The 23,884-nt window shown below is 35.4% G+C and overlaps 1 protein-coding gene across 2 annotated transcripts in view; it reads left to right on the top strand.

The window, feature by feature from the left end:
* Positions 1–21,017, top strand: part of CEP57 (centrosomal protein 57) — a 35,481-nt gene extending 14,464 nt beyond the window's left edge. For both annotated transcript variants that reach the window (XM_045790810.2, XM_045790811.2), the window contains exons 3-11: positions 4,680–4,859; positions 5,246–5,367; positions 6,668–6,784; positions 7,356–7,433; positions 9,671–9,778; positions 10,326–10,403; positions 16,315–16,556; positions 17,328–17,472; positions 19,189–21,017. In XM_045790810.2, the coding sequence (XP_045646766.1) occupies positions 4,680–4,859; positions 5,246–5,367; positions 6,668–6,784; positions 7,356–7,433; positions 9,671–9,778; positions 10,326–10,403; positions 16,315–16,556; positions 17,328–17,472; positions 19,189–19,422 (1,304 nt within the window). In that variant the 3' untranslated portion in view covers positions 19,423–21,017. The remainder of the gene's footprint in view (positions 1–4,679; positions 4,860–5,245; positions 5,368–6,667; positions 6,785–7,355; positions 7,434–9,670; positions 9,779–10,325; positions 10,404–16,314; positions 16,557–17,327; positions 17,473–19,188) is intronic.
* Positions 21,018–23,884: the final 2,867 nt, after the last annotated feature.

Genomic DNA, 23,884 nt, shown 5'->3' with positions numbered 1-23,884 from the left:
ATTATGGCTGAGACTTACTACAGTAGAATCTGTCCGAGATGCAGGCTTCCAAATTTCTCCCTCATGGAGGTCACACAGAAAAACACTTCTTCCTCCAGCAATAAACTGTATTGATGTGTAGTTGTTTCTGCCCAGGAAAGCCCACTTAAGGCTCAGACACTATGGCTTTTATTTGGAGCTGGTCACACAAACACTTTGTGCCTGTGCAGTCATGATATTAGCCATAAAACACTTCATTTACACAATCAAGGCAGACTTGGGCAGCAGGATTTAGTGCCATAGGCATACAAAACCTTATTAATTAGTAACTTAGGGAACATTCCAAGAGCCTTGTTTCCAGAGGGTAGCCAAGGTTCAGGTCTGCTGTATAAATTTTTTTTGTAGGAATTTATTTAATTGAAGGATAGTTGACACACAGTGTTAGTTTCAGGTATACAACATAGGGATTTGACAGTCCTATATATTACACTCTTCTCACCACAGTAAGTGTAGTTTACTATCACCATGCAGTGTTATTGCAGTATTACTGGCTGTGTTGCTTGTGCTGTACTTTTCATCCCTGTGACTTATTGTAACTGGAATTTGTACCTCTTAATCCCCTTCACTATTCTTACTATCTCGCACTCTCCTCCCTCTGGCAACCACCAGTTCTCTGTATTTATGAGTCTGTTTCTGTTTTGTTTGTTTATTGGGGTTTGTTTTGTTTTTGTTTTGACTCCACATACAAGTGAAATGATACAGTATTTGTCTTTCTCTGGCTTATGTCATTTAGCATAAACTCTCTAAGTTGATCCATGTTGTCATGTATGGCAAGATTTTGTTCTTTCTTATGGCTGAATAATATTCCATTATGTATATATGTGTGGAATATGTAATACTCCATTATATATACCACATCTTCTTTATTCATCTATGGATGGACGCTTAGATTGGTTATTATAAATAATGCTGCAGTAAACATAGGAGTGCATGTGTCTTTTCAAATTACTGTGTTTTCTTTGGGTAATCAGTAGTGGAATTATTGGATCATATGGTATTTCTTTTTTTTTTTTTTTTTTTTTTTTTAGGAACCTCCTTAATGTTTCCACAGTGTTTTCCCCAGCTCATATTCTTATCAACAGTGCATAAGGGATCCCTTTTCACATCCTTGTCAACACTTGTCATTTCTTGTCGTTTCGATACTGGCTGTTCTGACTGGTGTGAAGTGATACCTCATAGTGGTTTTGACTTGGCATTTCCCTGATTATTAGTGATGTTGAACATCTGTTCATGTGTCTGTTGGCCATCTATATGTCTTCTTTGGAAAAATGTCTATACATGTCTTCTCGTTTTTGGTTGGATTATTTGTGGATTTTTTTGGTGTTGTGTTTTAGGAGTTCTTTGTCTATTTTGGACATTAACCCCTTATCAGAGACAGGATTTGCAAATATCTTCTGCCATTCAGTAGGTTGCCTTTTCGTTTTGTTGATGGCTTCCTTTGCTATGTAAAAGCTTTTTAGTTTGATACAGTCCTGATAGGTTATTTCTGCTTTTGTTTCCCTGTCATAAGAAGACATATCTATAAAAGTGTTGCTAAGGCCAGTGTCCAAGAGATTACTGTTTATATTTTCTTTTAGGAGTTTTATAGTTTCAGGTCTCACATTTAGGTCTTTAATCCATTTTGAGTTTATTTTTGTATTTGGCCCAAGAAAGTGGTCTGGGTTCATTCTTTTGCATATAGCTGTCAGTTTTCCCAGTACCACTTATTAAAGAGTCTGTCTTTTCCCCAGTGTATGTTCTTGCCTCCTTTGGTACAGATTAACTGATCATACAAGTTTATTTCTGGGCTCTCCATCCTGTTCCCATTGATCTGTGTGTTTATTTTTATGTCAGTACCGTACTGTTTTGATTACTGTAGCTTTGTTGTGTATCTTGAAATCTGGGATTGTGATACCTCCAGCTTTGTTTATCTTTCTCAAAATGGCTTTGGCTATTTAGGGTCTTTTCTGGTTCCATGTAAATTTTAGGATTAAATTCTAGTTCTGTGAGTAATACCAGTTGATATTTTGATAAAGATTACATTGACGTAATAGGGACATTTTAACAATTCCTTCAGTCCAGGAGCATGGTATATCTTTCCATTTTTTTGTGTTGTTGAGAAACGTTAAAATAATTTTGGTGATATATAAGCAATTCCAGAATGTAGAAAAGGAGAGCATATACCTCAAACTGGGTCTTTTTGTTAATCCAGCACATCTGTGATACTACAGTTGCTGAAATACAGAACAAAAATGGTGTTGTTCCAGCCAATTGCTCTAGTAACTGTAAATGCAGAAGTAAAATACTAGCAAAATATACACTATTAGGTATAATCTAATGAAGGAATGCAAGAAATGTTTGGTATTACAAAGTTTTAGTAGTTCAGAAGAGGTTTAAAAAAAAAACCTGTATTGATGGAGCACCTGGGTGGCACAGTGGGTGTCCCACTCTTGGTTTTCGCTCAGGTAGTGATCTCATGGTGTTGGGATCAAGCTCCACATCAGGCTCTGTGCTCAGAGTGGCATGTGCTTGAGTTTCTTTCTCCTTCTCCCTCTGCTCCTCCGAACTGCGTTCTTTCTTTCTGGAATAAATAAATAAATCTTGGTGGGGGGAACCTGAATTGATATTAAAAGGCATAGAAATAATTTTCTCTTTTCCTATTACATTTGTTATCTAATTACTCCGGGTTTTTTAAAGAATTGTTCCTTTAAATACTAATCTTAAGTCTGGACTCTCTTCCTCTTCTCATAGTCTTTTCTGTTGATTTTTCAGGTTTCTACATTGTATGTGTTTCATGTCTGTGTTTTTTCTAATTACGCTGTAGTCTCATTGCATAATAGAAAGAATAAGCTGGCTATGATATAAAATATATCAGTCTCCTGTTTGGGGCCTATAACATTCTAGGCTCTAAAAATTCAGTGAATGAATGAATTATATTAATAAATGGAAAAGTATGCCTTGTTTTGAGTAAGAAGCCTGGATTTTTACAAGACAACAGTTCTTCCTACATATTATATGGTTTACATAATGTTTCATGTAAGTCATTGTTTAGGCTAAATGTTTCTGAATATTGGTAAGAATAAATTTGAAATGTTTTAAAGATTTCTGTAATGTGGGAGACTGGCAGTATTGATGTTTATAAGGTTTTAATAGTTAAAACACTAGAATAGTAATAGTGAAATCAGAATAAAAGTCCTGAAACTGTGGTTTCAGGTGTGTGTGTGTGTAAGTAATAATTACATCTATATATATTGGTACCTGTGTGAATTTGGTATATGATACAGATGCCTTTTAAAGTTCTTCCTTCAATACAAAAGTATGTTTTATTTCAGTTAAAGAATTAAATATAAACATATGTGAAACTGTAAGTACAATAAAGGAAAATATAAAGTTTATATATTCTTGAAGTTACAGAAGAATGTTCTACCTATATAAAGAACTTGATGTGAAAGATTGTTATAATGATACGAAAAATCAGAACATCTTTATACCAAAACTGACAGCATCTAAACCGGCAGCTGTATTTTCTGGAATTAAAGACCAATAATAAAGTGATAGGGGGAACTTTTTCTAAAGGAATTCAAAAGAAAATTAGCCAGTTACATATATATATATACTTTTTAAATATTTTATATATATTATATATACAATATATATGTTTATATTATATGTATTTTATATTATATATATATATACTTTTAATAGAAATGCAAAATAAAATAACCAGAAGTAGTTTTTGTTTCTTAATCAAAATAACAGGAACATTGTAATTAATAGTGGTATCTGTTGCCAAAGACACATACATCTGATGAAAGTATAAATGGATATACAGCCTTTTATGAAGGTACTTTGTTTTAAGAGCCTTTCAAATATGGATATTTTTTGACTCAGCAACTTAATTTTTCAGTTTTTAATTATTGATTATGAGGAAGTAATCTTTTAAGATTAGCTGATTGTATGAGGGAATGCTCACAGTCATAGTGCTAATTATCTGATTGTGTGAGGGAATGCTCACAGTTTCATAGTGCTAAAGTGAAAAACAAAACTCAGATTTTGATCTCAGTTTATTTTATGCGTATCAAAAAAGATTGAAAGCAATAACCAAAAATGATAGTCATCTGTCTCTTGGTAGAAGGAGTATAAGTTGTTCTTTTTGTTGTATTTTCCTGTGCCTTCTATAGTGACTGTATTACTTTTATAATCAGAAACTTTGGGGGGGGCAGTTTAAAGAATGATTAGAATTTTTCCTATATAATGAAAAATAGAGATTTAAAAAAAATAGCCCTTTTTGCGCTTGAGATCTTTAACTCTACAGTTGGATTCTGCATGTGATCCTATTAATGAAACAGAAAAAGGATTGGTAGTTAATGTACTTTTGGACAGCTATGAATTTTATATGATTAGCTAAATATTTTTACCATTTTATCAAATCTTTAAAATGTTTTACCAGAACTTGGTTTTTGAGTATCTAGCACATTTCAGAGACTCTGAATATGTCTTTAAATGGATTTTTAATAAAACAATTATGTGGCAGTAATTAGCATTTCATTTTTCCCCAAAAGGTGATTCTCCCCTGGGCCCACCCATATTTTATTTTTTATTTAGATGTGTTTTTTTTCATTGAACTATCTCCATATATTATTTATGTTTGGATTTGGCAGCTATATTTTCTGCTCTGAAGAATCTTCAAGATAAGATTCGACGCTTAGAACTTGAAAGGATTCAGGCAGAAGAAAGTGTGAAAACCTTGTCTAGAGAAACAATTGAATATAAGAAAGTATTGGATGAACAGATACAAGAAAGAGAGAATTCAAAGAATGAGGAGTCAAAGCACAATCAAGGTTTGTTTAATTATGAAGGGAATGAAACCTACAAATACACAAAATACAAAATGAAATATACAAAGTCAGTATTGTAAAATTATTCTAAAAGCAATTTCGCATTAGTATTTTCTAGTAGTCAGTGTCTTTGGGCACTCCAGAATTAAATTATACTCAAGTGCATTTCGAAGAGCACATGCTGATGGTCCTGCATTATATTTACTGACTGAATTCAAGACAGATTGGACTAGCATATAGAAAGGGAATGACTTAGGTCATCTGAATAGGCTTGTAGAGCTACTGTAAAGTGTTTGTTGTATACACAGTAGAGTCAGTTCCCATTAACAGCTTATTACAACTCTTCCATGAGTGAGCTAATTTCTGCTTTTCTCACGTATTCTTTTTAGAACTGACATCTCAGTTGTTAGCTGCAGAAAATAAATGTAATCTTTTAGAAAAACAGTTGGAATACATGCGCAACATGATAAAGCATGCAGAAATGGAAAGGACATCTGTCTTAGAAAAACAGGTATGGTGCATCACAGATTCGTTTTCAAGAACAGTTAGTTATGGGGAAAATTAGACTGACCTAAAGATTTTTTTTCTCAGTAAAGACTAACGGTTCTGTTACAATTATCATTTCTCCTTTTATCTTAATCAGTGATAGTAGTACCAGTAGGTCATCTTGAGAAACAACTAGTGTAAGCTTTGAGGGAAAATGTAATTTGTTTCTTCAGCATAGCTATAAAGAGGTTTCCTTTTTGGATGACCCTCACACACCCTGCTGTATCCCCTGCGTACAGCTTTGATAGCTTCTGGCTTTTGAACAGTATGACAGCCCAAGACTGAAATTACTTGGAATCATTTATAGGGTGGGGAAAGGGGTCGTCAGTTCAATCTGCCATATGATTGGAAATGGAAAACGTTATATAGGGTAGTATAGTAATTCTTTTCATTGGGATATTCCAATTCTTAGGTTAGAAAGCATCTATAAGAGAAGAGTAAAATGTTTTGATTAGTATATCTATTAGGCATGTATAATAAATGTCTTTGAATTAATAAACTTGTTTCATAAGTAAATTTTAAATAGTCCATTTCATAAGAATGGTTCCAATACTGGAAATAAAATATGATTTATGCCCATTTTTAACTGTATTTTTTAAGGGCAGCAACTATCCACTAAGGTGGATTGGAGGGAATTAGTAATTCCCACAAATTCCTGGGAAAAAATTACTGTTTTATTTAATCTTATTCAAATTTCTGTTAGTATGACACTTACAGCCATAGTCTTGTAGATGAAGATATGCTGTTTATAAATTTAAGTGCTTAGTGTTTTGGCTTTTTACCAATAGACCTCAATTTAGCCTAGTTTAATGGTTTACTCTGGGACTGTCAGGTGGCCATCTTTTTAAAGCCTTAACACTAAAACTAAAAAAATAATAGATGTTTTACATAGAATTCAGAGGAAGTACAAATGATAGATACAAAAAACATAATTATCGCCTTAGTTTAGAGCTTAACTGTGTAAGGGAGCCAGACTCATTGAAAGTATTAGTGTATATGTATCTAATAAATCCCTGCTATCCCAGAGTGTAATGAAAGTCTCAGTATATGGAACCAAATGTTATAATAGTATATGGTAAGAACAAGATTCCACTTGTATTTTTTGTTTTCCCCCTGTGGTTTCATCTTAATATTGTTCTCCTAGAATTTCTCTGTAGTATCCAAGTAGTTCTATGAAAGGCCAGGCAAATATAGTATATAGTATATGCCCCGTGTCACTTTTTGTTTTGTCAGATTATCATGCTGTGTTTAATACTGTTCCCCAGGTTTCCCTCGAAAGAGAACGACAACATGATCAAACACATGTGCAGAGCCAGCTTGAAAAGTTGGATCTTCTGGAACAGGAGTATAACAAACTTACCACAATGCAGGCCTTGGCAGAAGTCAGTGAATGTTCCTATTACTCATCAGTGCATAATACTGGTTCTTTTGTAAAATTAATCATTTTATAGTACTGGATATTCATAGGAAGAAAAGTGACCTTGTAGCAAAGAAATAGGAATTTTTAAAGGACAAAAGTGTAAATTTGGAGAAAGTTCACATTTTATAATCTTGCTGCACATAAGGAAGTAGTTCTTTTTGAAAATGTTGGAAGCTTAAATGTTTTTGATCATACTTAAGGCTTGTATTACTTGGTTTAAGTTGTTCTCTTTAGTTTTAATTGATTCACTTGGGAAGTATTTAATACCACTGAGATTAAGTTCCCAATTTAGCTTCCATGTATCCTCTATGCCTACATACAGAGCTGTGTTCTTTGGCCATAGATTTTACCCATAATTCTGTTCAACTGCCTCACAGCTACTTCACAAATGTCTAATAATGAATCACAAAGGAGAGTGTCATGGTTACTGGCAAGCACAGTGTCATTACTAGAGTAAACTAAAAAGCATATATTTACTGTGCTAAAAGACACTAAATCTTTTCACTAACCACTTTTATTATTTTTATCACTAGAAAAAAATGCAAGAGTTGGAAGCAAAACTCCGTGAAGAAGAACAGGAAAGGAAACGTATGCAAGCTAAGGCAGCCCAGGTAAGTTGCAGTGTCAGCAGGTAGGCTCCTCATATTTCATACTTTTCTTTATATAATAAACAAAAGATTAAATGTGGGCTTCTTAGGGGCGCCTGGGTGGCTCAGTCATTAAGTGTCTGCCTTCAGCTCAGGGCGTGATCCCAGAGTCCTGGGATCGAGTCCCACATCGGGCTCCTCTGCTGGGAGCCTGCTTCTTCCTCTCCCACTCCCCCTGCTTGTGTTCCCTCTCTCGCTGGCTGTCTCTCTCTCTCTGTCAAATAAATAAAATCTTTTAAAAAATAATAATAATAAAAAAATAAACGTGGGCTGCTTAGATTATTTATATTTTGGAATAGCCCAATATATAAATTGTCAGACATAACTTGATATGGAAAATTATAAACTTATATTTTTACAGGCAGAGAGTAAAAGTTGGGCAGTTTTTTAGAGTTTTTCAAATTGTGGGGTTTCAGTCATTTTAAAAATATCAGTAGACTAAAACATCAAAGATAATATATATTATAAGGTAATACATAACCATGTAAAATTTTCTCACATGGAACACTACTGGAAATGGTTGAAAGCCATCATGTAAGTTTCCTTCTTACACATTTTCCTTTTCCTTGGTGGCCTCAAAACACCAGGACAGAAATTGAGGTAATGGGCTGACCCAATAGCTAGTGACCCATACTAATTCACAAAAGCTACCATATAAGGAAAGCGAGCTCTGTTTGCTCCTAGTCTTTGATTTTATCCCATGCATCGGCTACCAGATAGAATAGGTGAGGCAGTGTGAATTCACAGAAACATTGAATTTATGTATACCAACCAGAACTGCATTTCTAAAAGATACAGTAATACTTTTGTACACAGTAACAAAATAAATAAACACCTTGTTTGTAACTGGAGACTCTCTTAAGAGCTTATTTATTCAAATACCTCCCATGTATGGCCCTCCCACTTCCAAAGCCTTTAAGTTTTATAAATTTGTATGTATCTTTTCTCATCATATTAACACAAGAAGCAGGTCTTGATTCCAAAACAGTTAGGAATGGAGGCTCTGAAGTTCAGGCTGGGGTCAATTGCCAGCGGATTCCTGAGCTCAGTTCATATGTGGGCTTGCAGGACTGTAAACATTCTGTTAACCTTTGTCGTCTTGTGTACTTCTTCTATTTCTTCCCAGAACTGATGGAGTTAACATAATCTCTTTCTATTAAACCTGATGTATTTTCTTTCGCAGATATTTACCTTCTGATCAATTTGTGTATTTTTGTTCTTATGTTATTTTATTTTTGCTTCAGTGTGCTGAGTTACATAGTCATGTGGCTTTATTTTTGATCCCCAACAAATTTTGAGATTACTTGGTTTCTCTGCCCATTCCACTTTAGTGTAGGCCATTTTACTGTGTCTCCATTTCCTCACTTGTAACATGCAAACCCACGGATTGTGCTTTATGTACATTGTGGTGGTGAGTTCTATTGTATATGAAATAAAAATTAAGCAAGTTAATTATCTTATGAATTTAGAAAGTTAATTTACAGTATTTTTGCTTTCTTTTTTCATTTCTCAGGCATAAAGAAGGGACCAAATAGTTATTACTGATATTATAGTAAAGGTTTTGACTTCTGAGTTTCAGTCAAGATTTTGAGTTCTGATAGTGAACACTATTATAGTGGAATAATAATGACCATGGATCATACATGGTTCCAAGTTAGGCTAACCTTTTTTTTTAAGATTTTATTTGAGAGCGTGTGAGCACATGGTTGGGGGGGCGGTGGAGAAGGGGGAGAGTGAGAAGCAGACTCCCCAGTGAGCAGGGAGCCAGAAGCCAGGCTCCATCTTAGGACATCTGGGATCATGATCTGAGTCGAAGGCAGACGCTTAATTGACTGATGTGGTGGCCATGTGTAAAAAAGAAGAAAATATTGAGGCATTGGTTTGGAGTTAAATACATTGCATTTAACTCATTAGGTCTAATTTATGGAACAACTACAGATAATGGAGCTAGAGGGTTTCAAGCTAAAAAAGAAAAGGCAAATTATAACACAGCACTTCAAGATAAAATGAGAGACTTTGTATTGATTTAAAATATTTGGTAAATGTTGACAGATTGATTCAAGACAAGTTACACAGCTGTGATGTGGTTTTCAGTCTGATACTACTATAGGCTTTTACAGGTCTTTATGTAGCAAATCTCAAATTTAAATAATAGCTTTTATTTCTATAGCATTAACTTTATGCTGTCCTATTTTTCTTAGTTGCAGACTGGTCTAGAAACAAATAGAATTATCTTTGAAGATAAAGCAGCTCCAGTTGTTCCCAGTGCAAGAAGAGTTAAAAAAAAGAAGTCAAAACCACCAGAAAAGGTACAAAAACAGGACCCATAAGTCAAAGTGCTGATTATTACTTAGCGTAATTTATGTGAAAATATTCATAAAACAATGTGATACGTCACCCTTAGATAAGGAAATCTCTTTCATTCAGTTTCTTCATTGGGAAGATGGGATTAAGTAATAACTACTAATAAATTTTCACCTTGATAGATAATATATATGAAAGCATTTTGGAACTGCAAAACACTACACAAGTCTTAATTATTATTCAGTATTGCTATTAACGACCTTTTCCTCTTAAAATGTTTTTAGGTGTATGTGACTATACATATATCACATACATATGCACACTGTTTCTTTACTGAGACTGTAATGGCCGTTTTGGCAGGTACTATGTTTTCCTTCCTAGCCTTTCCTAGGCTAGAATGCATGTTGTCAAGTATTATTAGGAGCTCAAGAACATTCCAGTATTGATAAAGCAAGTAGTAGCCCAGCATTAAGCTGAAATTTCGGGTTAGTTGTATATGGTCAGCTTTTATCATCATGTGAGTAAACTTATTTTTCTTTCCTTTCCATTCAGAAAGGTTCTAGGAACTATTTTGCTGCACAACCACATTATAGATTATGCTTGGGGGATATGCCGTTTGTAGCTGGAAAGGTGAGTTGCTCAAAGTCTGGATTTTTTTTTTTTTCTTTACAACTTAGCTCTTTGAATTAAATCAACTCATAACACCTGTACGCCTATAAATGTTGAAAACATTTTTCTGCCCCTTTATTAGTATGGATCATCGTGATGTGAAAACGAGACAGAAGATTTTATAGGTTTGGGGGAGGAGGGAAGAGACTGGGGGGACTTTAAAGCAGATAAAGCATATGTGCAAGGAAAGTTACGTAACAAAATCCGACACCCTGGTTTGGAGAAGGGGTGGTTGCAGATAGAATTAAATGAAATAGGAAATCGTATATTTATAGCATTGGATTTTTAGTATCAGTCTTGTTCATTTATGTTTAAATATAGGTAAATATTTAAGTAAATAGAAATTACATCCTGTTTGTCCTCACATGCATATTACTTACAGAACTCATTCTCCTCCAAGAGGCAGTCAGAAATAGTGTTTAAATGTAGAGATGATAATTTTGTCAAATATCAACAAGTACTGCGTGATCTCTAATAAGTGCTTAATACTGTGTTAGTTTAGGGGCGCCTGGGTGGCTCAGTTGGTTGATGGCTGACTCTTGATTTCAGCTCAGGTCATGATCTCAGGGTCCTGGGATCAAGCCCGGAGTCCTGCTTTGCACTCAGCAGGGAGTCTACTTGAGATTCTCTCTCCCCCTGACCTTCCCTTTCTCCCCACTCTCTCTAAAATAAATAATCTTTTTTTTTTAAATATATCTGATGAGACCTCATTAATACATTTCTAGACCACTTTATTTGAAAGTTCCTCAATAAGTTAAAATCTTTCACTGAAAATTCTCATTGTTCTTTTTCTGCTCTCAGGGATCCACATAGAACAAATGAGCCCCTGATGGTAGGGAAATTTTAAAACTTTTGAAAATAACTTTATTCTCATCTCCTTATTCTATTATAGGTTATAAGCACTTCCATTTTCTTCAGCTATTGTGTTTTCTGAGTTTCTTTACCTTCTCATCACTCTTCCTTTCTAAATGTGGTGTGACTAGCACAGAATAGAGACTTTGTCATGTTCTGGGAGTCTCTCAGTCTAGCATCATATTAATGTTCTGGAGGAAGCCACATGATCCCTCCCTCTCATTAATTTTAGAGTCAACTGAGGTAACAGGTGTTTTTCTGAATCTTTGCATTAGCCTCTGTAGTGTAGGTCCTATACTTGTAGATTTATTTTATACAGAATTTCTAAGTAAATGAAACTGTAGGAATAGATTCACTCTATCCCACATTACATTAGAATCTAGTTCATTATTTGTGTTATCTCCAAATTTAATTGCCTGTCTTTGATAATTCTCACTGAAGTCATTAATACGAAGGTTGAACAGGACAGGTTCAAAGACCAGTCTTTTCAACCTAAACTCTCCTGAAATTATTTGTACTCTTTGTGAAATATTATTCAGATAGGGGCACCTGAGTGGCTCAGTTGGTTAATTGTCTGCCTTCAGCTGAATTCATGATCCTGGAGTCCTGGAATTGAGCCCCTTCATCGGGCTCCCTTCTTAGGGAGTCTGCTTCTCCCTCTCCCTCTGCTCCTCCTCCGGCTCACACTCTCTCTCTCACTCGCTCACTCTCTCAAATACATAAATAAAATCTTTAAAAAAATATATTCAAATAGCTAAGAATGTGCTGTCACGTAGCCAAGTGTTCCGTCGAACTCTGTTATGAAGTATCAGTTTTTATTTTTAATTATGTGTTGTCATAGACCAGTACACTTGTAAAATGCAGTAAAAATACTAGAAAAATGAAATTAAAAAGACATAAAGGCATATTTTATGTCTTTGTTTTAAATTATAGGTCAAATAGATAAAAAATTATATTAAATACAACCAGAAATAACAGGAAAAAGAATTTTAAAAACTATATACTGCTTATTGCAAGTATATATAGGCAGGTAATTAATATAGCAAATACATATTACAGGTTACAAGTGAAATAGTGATTTCACATACTCACAAATTTTCACACTTTAAATGAATACCATCTATATCAGCATTTACATTGTTAATGAAACAAATGAATTTGGTTCTTGATAATCATCAAGGTTGTATTGATGACTGCAGAGTTGCAAGGGAGAATGTATATCTAAACCATTTTAATTGTGGGTGAATTTAAATCATCTTGATAAAAACATAGACTAACTTTTTAATTTTGAAATGATTCTAGATTTACAGAAAGTTGCAAAAATAATAAACGGTCCCACGTACCCTTCATCTGGTGTACCTGCAGCAGCAGTACATTACATAACGTAGTATAGTTTCATGACCAAGAGATTAACACTGGTACAATCCAAAGACCTTGTTCAGATTTCTCTAGTTTTACGTCCTTGTGGGTGTGTACATGTGCACACGCATATGCAGGTTTTGGTCAGTGCGATTATATCACGTTTATATATGTGTAACCACCACCACTCCATATCTCCAGTTTTGCCCTTTCAAAAATGGGAATTACATAGGATGTAACCTTTTTGAGATTGACCTTTTCACTCAGTATAATTCCCTTAAGATTCATCAAATTGTCATGTGTATCCATAGTTCCTTCTTTTCTCTTGGTTGAATATCCCATGGTGTGAATGTACCACAGTTTAATAATTCACCCATTGAAGAACCTTTGGGTTGCTCCCAATTCTTGGTGTTCACAAACAAAACCAGTATAAACATCGTGTATAGGTTTTTGTGTGGACTTAGTATTCATTTCTCTGGGATAAATGTCCGGGAATGTGATTGCTGGATTGTATGGTAAGTGTTTTGTTTTTAAACTACCCAACTATTTTTGAGTGATTGTACCATTTTTCATTCCCAGTATCAATGCCCAAGAGATGAAGTTTTTCCCCATCTTTACCAGCATTTAATATTGTCACTTTATTTTAGCTGTTCTGCTGTGTATGTTATGATATCTCACTGTGCTTTGAATTTATATTACACTAATGATGGTAGTTCTATTCTTTTTATGTGCTTATTTACCATCCGTATATCCTCTAGTGAAATATCTACCTACATTTCTTGCCCTTTTTTAATTGGGTTGGTTATTTTGTTTGTTTTTTTTGCTGTTAGGTTTTGAGATTTCTGTATTTTGATACAAGTCATATATCAGATACGTAGTTTGCAAGTATATCCTCCATTCTCTCTTCCTCTTACAGTGTTTCACAGAGCAGCTTTTTGTTTTGATGAAATGCAGTCAATTGATTTTTGCTTTTTGTGAATCATGCTTTTGCTGTCAGGTCTAAGAACTCTTTGCCAGGACCGACATACTATAGATTTTCACTTACGTTTCATATTTTATAGTTTTATATTTTACATCTAAATCTGTGATCTACTTGAAATGATTTTTGTATACAGTATGAGGCTTGTTAGGTCAAGGTTTATTTTATATTATGTTCCATCGATACATGTGTTCACGTCTTTGCCAGTACCACACTGCCTTGATTACTGTGGCTTTTTATAGTAAGTCTTAACATCAGGCAGAGTGATTCTTTTCTCTATTCTTTTTCAAAATTGTTTGAGCTCTTCTAGTTTCTTTGACTCTTCATATGAATTCTAGAATAAGCTTTTCTATGTCTACAAAAAAAAAAAGTCTTGTTATAATTTTGATTGGAATTATATTATACTTATAGATCAGCTTAGGAGAATTGATGTCCTTGTTATGTTGAGTCTTCCAGACCATGAATATCGTGTAGCTTTTATTTATTTATCTAGATCTTTGATTTCTTTCACCAGTATTTTGTGGTTTCTGGCATATTGGTCCCATGTCTGTTTTATTAGATTTATACTCATATATTTTTTTGGAGCAAATGTAAGTTGTATTTAGTTTTAATTTAATTTCTATGTAATCATTGTTAGTGTATTTAGTTTTTGTATGTTGAACTTACATTCTGTGATTCTCTGAATTACTTGTCCTAGGAATTATTTTTTGGATTGGTTAGAATTTTCTATGTAAAGAAGCATGTCATCTGTAAATAGGGACCGTTTTATTTATTTTTAATTTGCATGTCTTTTATTTCCTTTTTTTGCCTTAATGCACTAGCTAGGATTTCTAGTATTACATTAAGCAAGAGTGATGAGAGTGGACATCCTTGCCTTTTTTCTAATCTTAAGTGGGGGGAGAACATTAGCATTCAGTCTCACCAGTAAATAGGATGTTAGCTGTAGGTTCTTTGTCAATGCTTTTTATCAACTGGAGGAAATTTCTTTCTGTTTCTTTTTACTTTGCTTAAAGTACCTGATTGTGTATTGGATGTTTTCAAATGCTTTTCTTCATTAAGTGATGTGGTTATGTGTTTTTTCCTTTTTACTGTTGATACGCTACGTTACGTTGATCGATTTTTTAAAATAATTGAACTAGTCTTGAATTCCTGGAATAAACCCCACTTGGATATTGTATGTATACTTCTTCATATATAATGCTGGATTCAGTTTGCTACCTAACAGTAGAAAGTAGGATAAAAGAGAGTATCCATTAGCTTAGCACAGTGGTTTTCAAAGCTGGCTGGTCAGAATCAACTGGCAAACTTAAAAATACACATTTTCAAGCCTTGATCCCACACTGAGTTTGGAGTGTTACTTAGGAATCTGGATTTTAAACAAGCTGTCTGGATGATGCTTATGGAGGCAAGGTAGTCGTGCCATCTGTTTGTAAACTGAAATAGCATATGGAGATTATTGTTTAATATTCAAAACCAGAAATTTTGAGAAGGATACCAGGTTTTTCCTATTGTTTATGTGACAAGGACGAACTTTGTGCATCTTACTATTTGAGGATAGAGAAATGAATTTGACAACAGTCCCTACCACCTGGGAGTACATACACTATTTAGTAGGTAAAATAAATGTGCAAACACAGTTGTAATATATTGTGATAAACACTATGATAGTAATAAATGCTGTAGGTGATCTGAGAATGGACTACTTAATTGGACCAATTCATTACCTCGAGGTTTTAAGGAATTCGTTAAAAGTTAATATATTTGAACTGGGTTTTAAAGGACAGTAAAAAATACTGGCCACACAAGAGAAATGGCATGTGCAAATACAGTTTATTTAAATAATGCAAATTTTCAGAGATATTTCAGTGATTCATCAGTTGCGTACAGCACCTGGTGCTCATTACTTCCAAGTCCCTTCCTTAATGCTTGTCACCCAGTGACCCCATCCCCCGACTCCCCTCCCTTCCAGCAACCCTGTTTGTTTCCTAGAGTTAAGAGTCTGTCATGGTTTGCTTCCCTCTCTGTTTTCATCTTTATTTTTCCTTTTCTTCCTCTGTGTTCATCTGTTTTGTTTCTTAAATTCCACATGAGTGAAATCATGGTATTTGTCTTTCTCTGACTGACTTATTTCACTTAGCATAATACCCTCTAGTTCCATCCACGTTGTTATATGTTAATTAAATTGGTTTTAAATAAAATAAATAAGTAAAGCAAGCAAGCAGAGAAATTAGGAGATGGTGAGACATAAGGCCAGACAGTATCAGTTGCAGCTCGATGATAGAAGACTTTTTTTCTATGCTAAGGAGTTTGGACATTGGAGTTAGTGGGCTTAACATCAAATAATTCAAGTAGGAGAACGCCCTGATATTACTACTAGAGTAATATTTTAGGGGGAGAGCCGATAGCACTATGGAGTTAAAGACTGAACACACTGGGGGCAGGGAGGCCATATGGAATCTTCCTGTAGCAAGTAGAGGTGGTTGCAAGGGAATGACAGTAGGGTGGAAACTAAGGTGGTTTGGAGGTATTTCAGAGGTTAAATGGGACTTGGTATTTGGATTTACTCTAGGAGATTTATATCATAGCCTCTTTATGGGTGGGGGTCTTTTTACTCCGCTTAGGGAGTAAACAAGAAAACAGATTTAGAGGATGCGGCTTCAATTAATTCTCATTTTTCTTCAGTCCACCAGTCCTAGCCATGCTGTGGTAGCCAATGTTCAGCATGTCTTGCATCTAATGAAGCAACACAGTAAAGCCCTGTGCAATGATCGAGTGGTCAACAATGTTCCTTTGACAAAGCAAGGTTCTTCACGAAGTGGTAAAAGTAAAAAGTTGTCAGTAACGCCTTCCTCCTCCAACAGCATTAACGAAGAGTTATCAGAAGTCTTACAGACTTTACAAGATGAATTTGGGCAAATGAGCTTGTGAGTTTTAGTTTTTGGTTTTTTTAATTATATTTAGTTCTAAGGGCACCTGGGTGGCTCAGTCAGTTAAGCGTCTGCCTTCGGCTCAGGTCATGCTCCTGGGGTCCTGGGATTGAGCCCCGCATCGGGCTCCCTGCTCAGTGGGGAGTCTGGTTCTCTCTCCCTCTGCTCCTCCCCGCTGCTTGTATCCCTCCCTCTCAAATAAATAAAATCTTTTTTTTTTTTTTTAATTATAGTTGTAAAACTTCATTTTAACTTCTTGGTGACTTCATTAACCATATTGTTAATTTGTTCAGCAAATATCTGAGCACAGTCCTTGCACCAACCACTAAGTAAGTTACTAGGACCTTAACAAATACAACTGTTCTGGGGGAAATCTCTCCCTTTTCTAATACTGTTAAATGTTTTCAAGACCAGGGTTTACATTTAAGTTTTATTTCCTTATTCGGGAGCTTGATATACATTGAGTTTAATTAAATTTAAATGGTAAGTTAGGATATATTTGAGGAACAAGGTCTTTTCTTTCTAGGCTTTCCTTTATACTGTCCTGGGGGAGGTAGAAATATAAATAATTAGGTCTTTGAAATTAAGAACTCCTCTTGCATTTGCCTCCAGTGCCTTTTTTGAACCTTTAAAACGTCTTGTTGCTCTGTTTAAGAAATTGAGACATTTTTTATTGCACAGAGCAGTGGTCCCATGGTGAGTGGGTTGTGGTGGACCTAACCATGAAACCAGTAACTTAACCAAGCCCTGCTTTTATTTTTTGTATAGTGATCACCAGCAGCTTGCGAAACTTATCCAAGAATCCCCAACTGTAGAACTGAAAGACAACTTAGAGTGTGAACTGGAGGCATTGGTGGGGAGGATGGAGGCCAAAGCCAACCAAATAACTAAAGTTCGAAAATACCAAGCCCAGGTAACTGCAACTTAATTTCCCTTCCTCTGTTTCTAATGATTAAAAAACAAGAACAAGGCAGAACCAAAAAACCCTTTTCCTCAAGTACATTGATTGATGACATTGAAGTGGACAGATAGGGAGCTGTAGGAAGCATTTCTTTACTGTAGACACTAATGCAGTCCCTTCATGATTAAGAGTTGGTGTTCAGTGGGCTAGGAAGGAAGACTCTGTCTTGTAATCTGTGAGAGTAGATTTTATCATCTAAGATCCATCTTTCAAATACCGAATATTATTATTTAGTATTCTTACCTTTATGTGAACAAACTTTAACTTCTGTGATGAATTTAAATGGTTCTAAATTTACCTAAGTCATTTGAAAGCACTTGGAAATTCTTGATTTCCAAAGGAATAAGTCAGATATAAATATGTGAAAAAAATTTTGGTTATATTTATGTTGCTAATTAAATTAATAGAACAGCCATGTATTTAATATCTACTAAGTGCAGTGGGAAGGCACACTCCAGGGTTTTCATCTGGAGAGAAACGTAATGATTCATGGCTTCAGAGATTGCTATAGCTGCTGGGAGTGGGCCGGAGACCAGCTGGGCGGGGTGAAGCTCTTCTCCGTTAGAGGTCATCTGTGACTGCTGTGGGGGAGAAGCGGACAGATTGGAGGTATGTTTTGGAAGTAGAAGGATCAGGGCAACCTGCTGCTGAATATCATTTGGAGGGAGAGGGTGGCCTTACCACTGATGGAAATGAAGAAAGACTGGGAGCAGAACAGGCTTGGCTGACATTTACTGATTGGTGGCTGTGTAATAGGCATGATGGATGCTAAGTGCTTTTGAATATGTTCCCTTACTTAATTTTCATGGAACACTTGTGAACTGGGTGTATTGTCTTATTCTGTAGGTAAGGAAACTGGGCTAAGTTTCCTGGGAGGTAGGTATATCCTGAAGTGAAATTAAGTAACTTCTGTGCAGGGACATACTAGCCTACTGGTAAATGGCAGAGCTGGCATGCAAACATGGGTCTTTTCAACTCCCAAAACCTGAGCTTTTAAGTATTTTTTGTAAAGTTCATGTTTTAAAAAAGAATAAATATAAGCAAATGATTGCTATAGGAGTAATGGTCTAATTTGTTTCTTGTACATTAGATTTTGTTCTGTCTAATGGAACACCAATTTGGCAACAGCTTAAAGTACAAGTAAAGCTCTCTAAAAATAAATTCTCTGGTTTGAATTATTGTGAAATAGTGAAATAATAAAATTAAAAATATTTTGTATTAATACATTACCGTTACATCTCTTCATCCATCTAGAATGTTTCATTGCCACCTCAGACTAGTTTCTAGAACCACTCTTCTCCTGTTCTTCACCTTTAGTATCTACCCTATCCTTCACTTACCATGTCAGACTTTTTGTCTTTTCCATGACACCTTCCCCCAAACCCTCTTGTTTCTCGCTCTATTCTGCACTTTGGCAACACTGCCTTGCCTTCTGAAACAGCACCGGTATTGATATGTTTACTCTTTTTCACTTGTTTGTATGTCGCTTTATATTTTTACACACTGAGTGTTCAGTGACTGGTACAATAGGTTTTTGAAGGCTTTAAAACAATAAACCCAGAATATAGTATTTGGATTTTAGTTTGTATGAAAGTTAAACACCTGGTTGTTGGAAGAGAATGTTTTCATTGAATGCTCTTTTTTCCCTGCCTTGGTTATTTCTTGTAGCTGGAGAAACAGAAGGTAGAGAAGCAGAAGAGGGACTTGCGAACCACCAGAAAGACTCTTGATGAAGAAGGAAACAGCAGCAGTCGTTCTTCTGGAATCACAGGGACCACAAACAAGAAGGACGTTGCCAAACCGAGACCTGGTGAAAAAAGCAGGAAAAATCTTCAGTTATTGAAGGACATGCAGACCATACAGAGTTCATTACAAAGCAATAGTTTATGTTGGGATTACTGACTGGTACCAGGTTATAAATTTTATTCAGATAATCTGTACCTCATCAATCAGATTTTGACAATTTACTCTCCAGGTCTCATACTCTCTTATGTTGGAATTAACAAATAGCAGGTGTTAAGGGGCCCAAGCTTCATTACACAGGCTTCTTGTGTTACACATCATGACTAAATGTTAAACCACCTAAATGGAAACCAGGGGAGTTTTAAAGGCTAGGAAGCCACACAGTCTGCTTCTTTGAGATGAATTTGCTGTACTGAAATACTGCACTTTGTAAACAAATTACCAATTGTTTACTTGTGGGTGTGATTTTTTTTTTATTGGTTCCTTACATATCTAAGTAAAATTAGGTTTAAATTATCAAAATAAGAGGCTGTCCCATAGGCAGTGTTTGCTTAAAAAATATTCTTAAATCTTACCCTGGCATGAATCGCCCCTTTCTCTTTTCCAATACAACCATTAAATATACTTTGTTTTGACTATTGATGGAGGTTTTCTATATTTAAGTATTTATACATATTTAAAGGATTGTTTTGTTTTTCTTTTTGACATTTCAGACATTGATCAGTATTAAATACACTTGTATTGATGTTATCCATCATTAAAAAATTTTTAAAGACCCAAGTATTCATTTTAAGTCCATTCACTGCAAAAATTATAAAAGCATTTTTTAAAGTACAAATTATTAATGAAATAAATGAGCTTTTAGGATGAAGAGAGAAGAACAAATGTTGTAAAGCAAATACATTTGTTGTTTTTAAATAATACCTGTTTGTAATCATGCTATTGAGTTTGAGGGGTTGTTTTTTAATCTTGAAACTTAGAAGAGCCCCTTGGACATGTTATTGGTGTACAGTATGAGTGCATTAACTGTACACGTGCAGCTGTCATTATGTTAATAATGTGAATCATAATTCTGCATAAATCAAGACGTGAACTTTTTATAAATTTGCCACTGAAGTCAATAAAGCAGCTTTTTTAAGGAAACACTGACATTTTCCTTAACAGCCTGTTAATGAAGGCTTTATTTGTTGTAATCTTCCCAAAAAATGCATTTCTAAATAGGATATTAACATATTTTGAGAAACAAGAATGTGTGGTATTACATAATTTGCCTATCTCATGCTTACACAGAAACTAAACCCAACAAGACTGAACCGCCTCATGGCATATAATATACTCTAAAGAGTGCTAATGAACACATTAACCACATGTTAAAGAAATTCCTTTGTATGCCTCCCCTGGGATCCAAGTGGAAGTTCTGGGATTTTATCTGGGTATAATCAGCATGAAATGTAGTGCCTGTCTGGGCACTAAGCTTCTTAGGCCTCTTAATTGAATTAATTCTTTTACAGAGTTCTTGATTTAGGTTCCTTCAATTTGGATCTGTTTGTGAATGTTCCGAAATTGTATGTAAACCTTTGTTTGCGTGTGCAGTTTTGTATCTTCATTGAATTCACAACAGTGAGTCCCCAGATGCAAGGAATCACTGCTCCGGTGACATGGAAAGTATTTTTTTGTCTCAACCACCATTTCAACTATTAAACTTTTGTTATCACTGTGTTTGCATTTCAGGTCATTAAACTGTGTGACACTCATTTTGCATTGTAGTGGCTCTGAGTCCTAATTAGGAGAAGTATATAATGGTGCTAAAACCCACCTAATCCCTCAGGTAGGAATCAAACTCTCAACTCCAGCTTTTAATACCATCAGGTGAGAATTGAAAGCAAGAACATACCAATACTGCCTCTGTCTCCTTATCTGAGAGTTTACAGTGGAGGAGTCTGCTGTTAGACATCTGTTTTGTGTAAGAACGCTATTGCAGTGCATTTCAGATACAAGTATCTTCTGTGTGAGATGCCGATATGGATACCAGGCTAAGTAAGAAGGGTATGCTTACAAGGTAGGTGGTAGACATCTGAATTATTTCAACATTTGTGTGGTGAATGCAGTGGTGACAGCATGAGCACAGTGCTGTGAGGGCACAGAGGAGGAGGTTAACATCCTGGAGGAGGAAGTGATGCCTAGACTCTGGAAAACTGGAATTAGCCATAAGGAAGAAGAGTTCCAGGTCAACAGGATAAAACAAAAAGGGAAGAGGCCAGATTCTGCAGTTGACGTGGGAAAGTTGTGACCAGCTGAGTGGTACTGGTACATAAGAGTTGAGGAATGCAAGTGATACTAGAAATGTAAGCCGACGAGTTACAGGAGGCTAAAGAGCTTCGACATAACCACATGGGTCTCAGTTTTGTAGCCAGGATCATAAAGGAAAAAGTGCACCTATACAACCACTAGTCATAGATACGAAGTTATAAAACAACTGTCAACTCAAATATGAAAGTTGCATAAGCTTCTGAGTTTGATGTAGTCCCATTTGTTAATTTTTCCTTTTCTTATTTGTGCTTTTGGCATTGTGTCCAAAAAATGATTGATGAGACCAACATCAGGAAGCTTCCTCCTATGTTTCCTTCTAGGAATTTTATGGCATCTGGTCTTATGCTTAAGTCTTTGATGTATCTTGAGTTAATTTTTGTGAGTGGTGTGAGGTAGGGGTCTAATTTCATTGTTCTCTGCATGTATTTCTCCAGTTTTCCCAGCACCACTTGTTGAAGAGACTATCCTCTCCCCATCAGGTGTTTTTGGCTCCCTTGTCCAGCATCAGTTGACCACATATGCCAGGATTTAATTCTGGCCTCTCTTCTGTTTTTGTGCCAGTACCATACTGTTTTTATTACTATGGCTTTGGTAGTATACAATTGACCCTTGAACAACATGAGTTTGAACTGTGTAGGACCACTTACACATGATTTTTTTTTTTTTACAGTATTGTAAATGTATTTTCCTATGATCTTAACATTTTTTCTTTCTAGCTTACTGTAAGAATACACTGTATAATATATATACAAAATATGTGTTTTGTTTTTTAAGATTTTATTTATTTGAGAGAGAGCACAAGCAGGGGAAGCAGCAGGCAGAAGTCAGGAAGAAGCAGGCTTTCCGATGAGCAGGAAGCCCAGTGCAGGGCTCAATCCCAGGACCCTGGGATCATGACCTGAGCTGAAGGCAGATGCTTAACCAACTGAGCTACCCAGGTACCCCCAAAATATGTGTTTTTTGACTGTTATTGGTAAGGCTTCTGGTAAACAGTAGGCTTTTAGTACCTAAGGATTGGGGACATCAAAAGTTATACTAGGATTTTAAACTGCAGGAAGGGTCTGCACCCCTAACTGCCATGTTGTTCAAGGATACCTCTGGTGGTGGTCTTTTTTTCTTGGGATTGCTTTGGATATTTGGGGTCATTTGTGTTTCGACAACAATTTTTGGATTGTTCTGTTTCCGTGAAAAATGCCTTTGATATTTTGATGAGTATTATGTAATTTTTTAAATTTTTTTATTTTTTGTATTGTATCGATGAGTATTATGTAATTTTTTGGCACATAATTGTTTCTTATGAGCCTGTGTATTAATGTATCAGTTGTCTCCTCTTTCATTTCTGAGTTTTCTTTTTCTTAATGTAGCTAAAAGTCTGTCAATTTTATCTTTTCAAAGAACCAGCTCTTAGTTGATTCTTTCTCTTGTTTCCCTGGTCTCTCATTTACTTCTGTTCTTTATTATTTTCTTCTTTCTGCTAACTTTAGGCTTAATCTGTTTTTTCTACTTTCTTGAGATATAAAGTTAGGTTATTTGAGATCTAATTAATATCTGTGTTTATTACTGTAAACTTTCCTTCTTTCCCTTTTGATTTCTTCTTTGACCTATTGTTTAGAAATGTGTTGTTTAGGTTCCATATATTTATAGATTTTCTCATTTCCCCTTTGTCGATTTATTTTTTTTTTTTTTGTAAATATATATATTTTTAAATTTATTTGACACAGAGAGCGAGAGAGGGAACACAAGCAAGGGGAGTGTGAGAGGGAGACGCAGGCTTCCTGCTGAGCAGGCAGCCCGATATGGGGCTTGATCCCAGGACCCTGAGATCATGACCTGAGTCTAAGGCAGACGCTTAAAGGCTGAGCCATCCAGGCGCCCCTCCCCCTTGTTAATTTCTAGTTTCATATCACAGTGGCCAGAAAAGATAGTATGATTTCAATCTAAATTTGCAAAGATTTGTTTGGGGTCCTACCATATGATCTGTTCTGGAGAATGTTCATGTGCACAAGAACAATGTGTATTCTGCTGTTTGATGAATTATTCTGTGTGTGTCTAGTAAGTTTATTTGCTCTAAAGTGTGGTTCATTTCCAGTATTTACCTTGTTGATTTTCTTAACCCAGAGCCTTAGATCACTAGGCCACTGTTAAGCACATCATCCTTATTGATTTTCTGTCTGGATGATCTTCCCATTAGTGATAGTGGAATATTGAAGTCCCCTACTCTTATGTTGTCTATTTCTCCCTTAATGTATTTTGGTGCTCAGGTGTTAGCATATATATTTACAATTGTTATGTTTTTGTGATGTATGGACTT

This window comes from Ursus americanus, chromosome 16 (genome assembly GCF_024610735.1).
Source record: "Ursus americanus isolate L20-20 chromosome 16, mUrsAme1.1.p, whole genome shotgun sequence".
Lineage (NCBI taxonomy): Eukaryota > Metazoa > Chordata > Mammalia > Carnivora > Ursidae > Ursus > Ursus americanus.
Note: the sequence above shows the minus strand (reverse complement) of the source record. Positions and strands in the feature narration are given on the sequence as shown.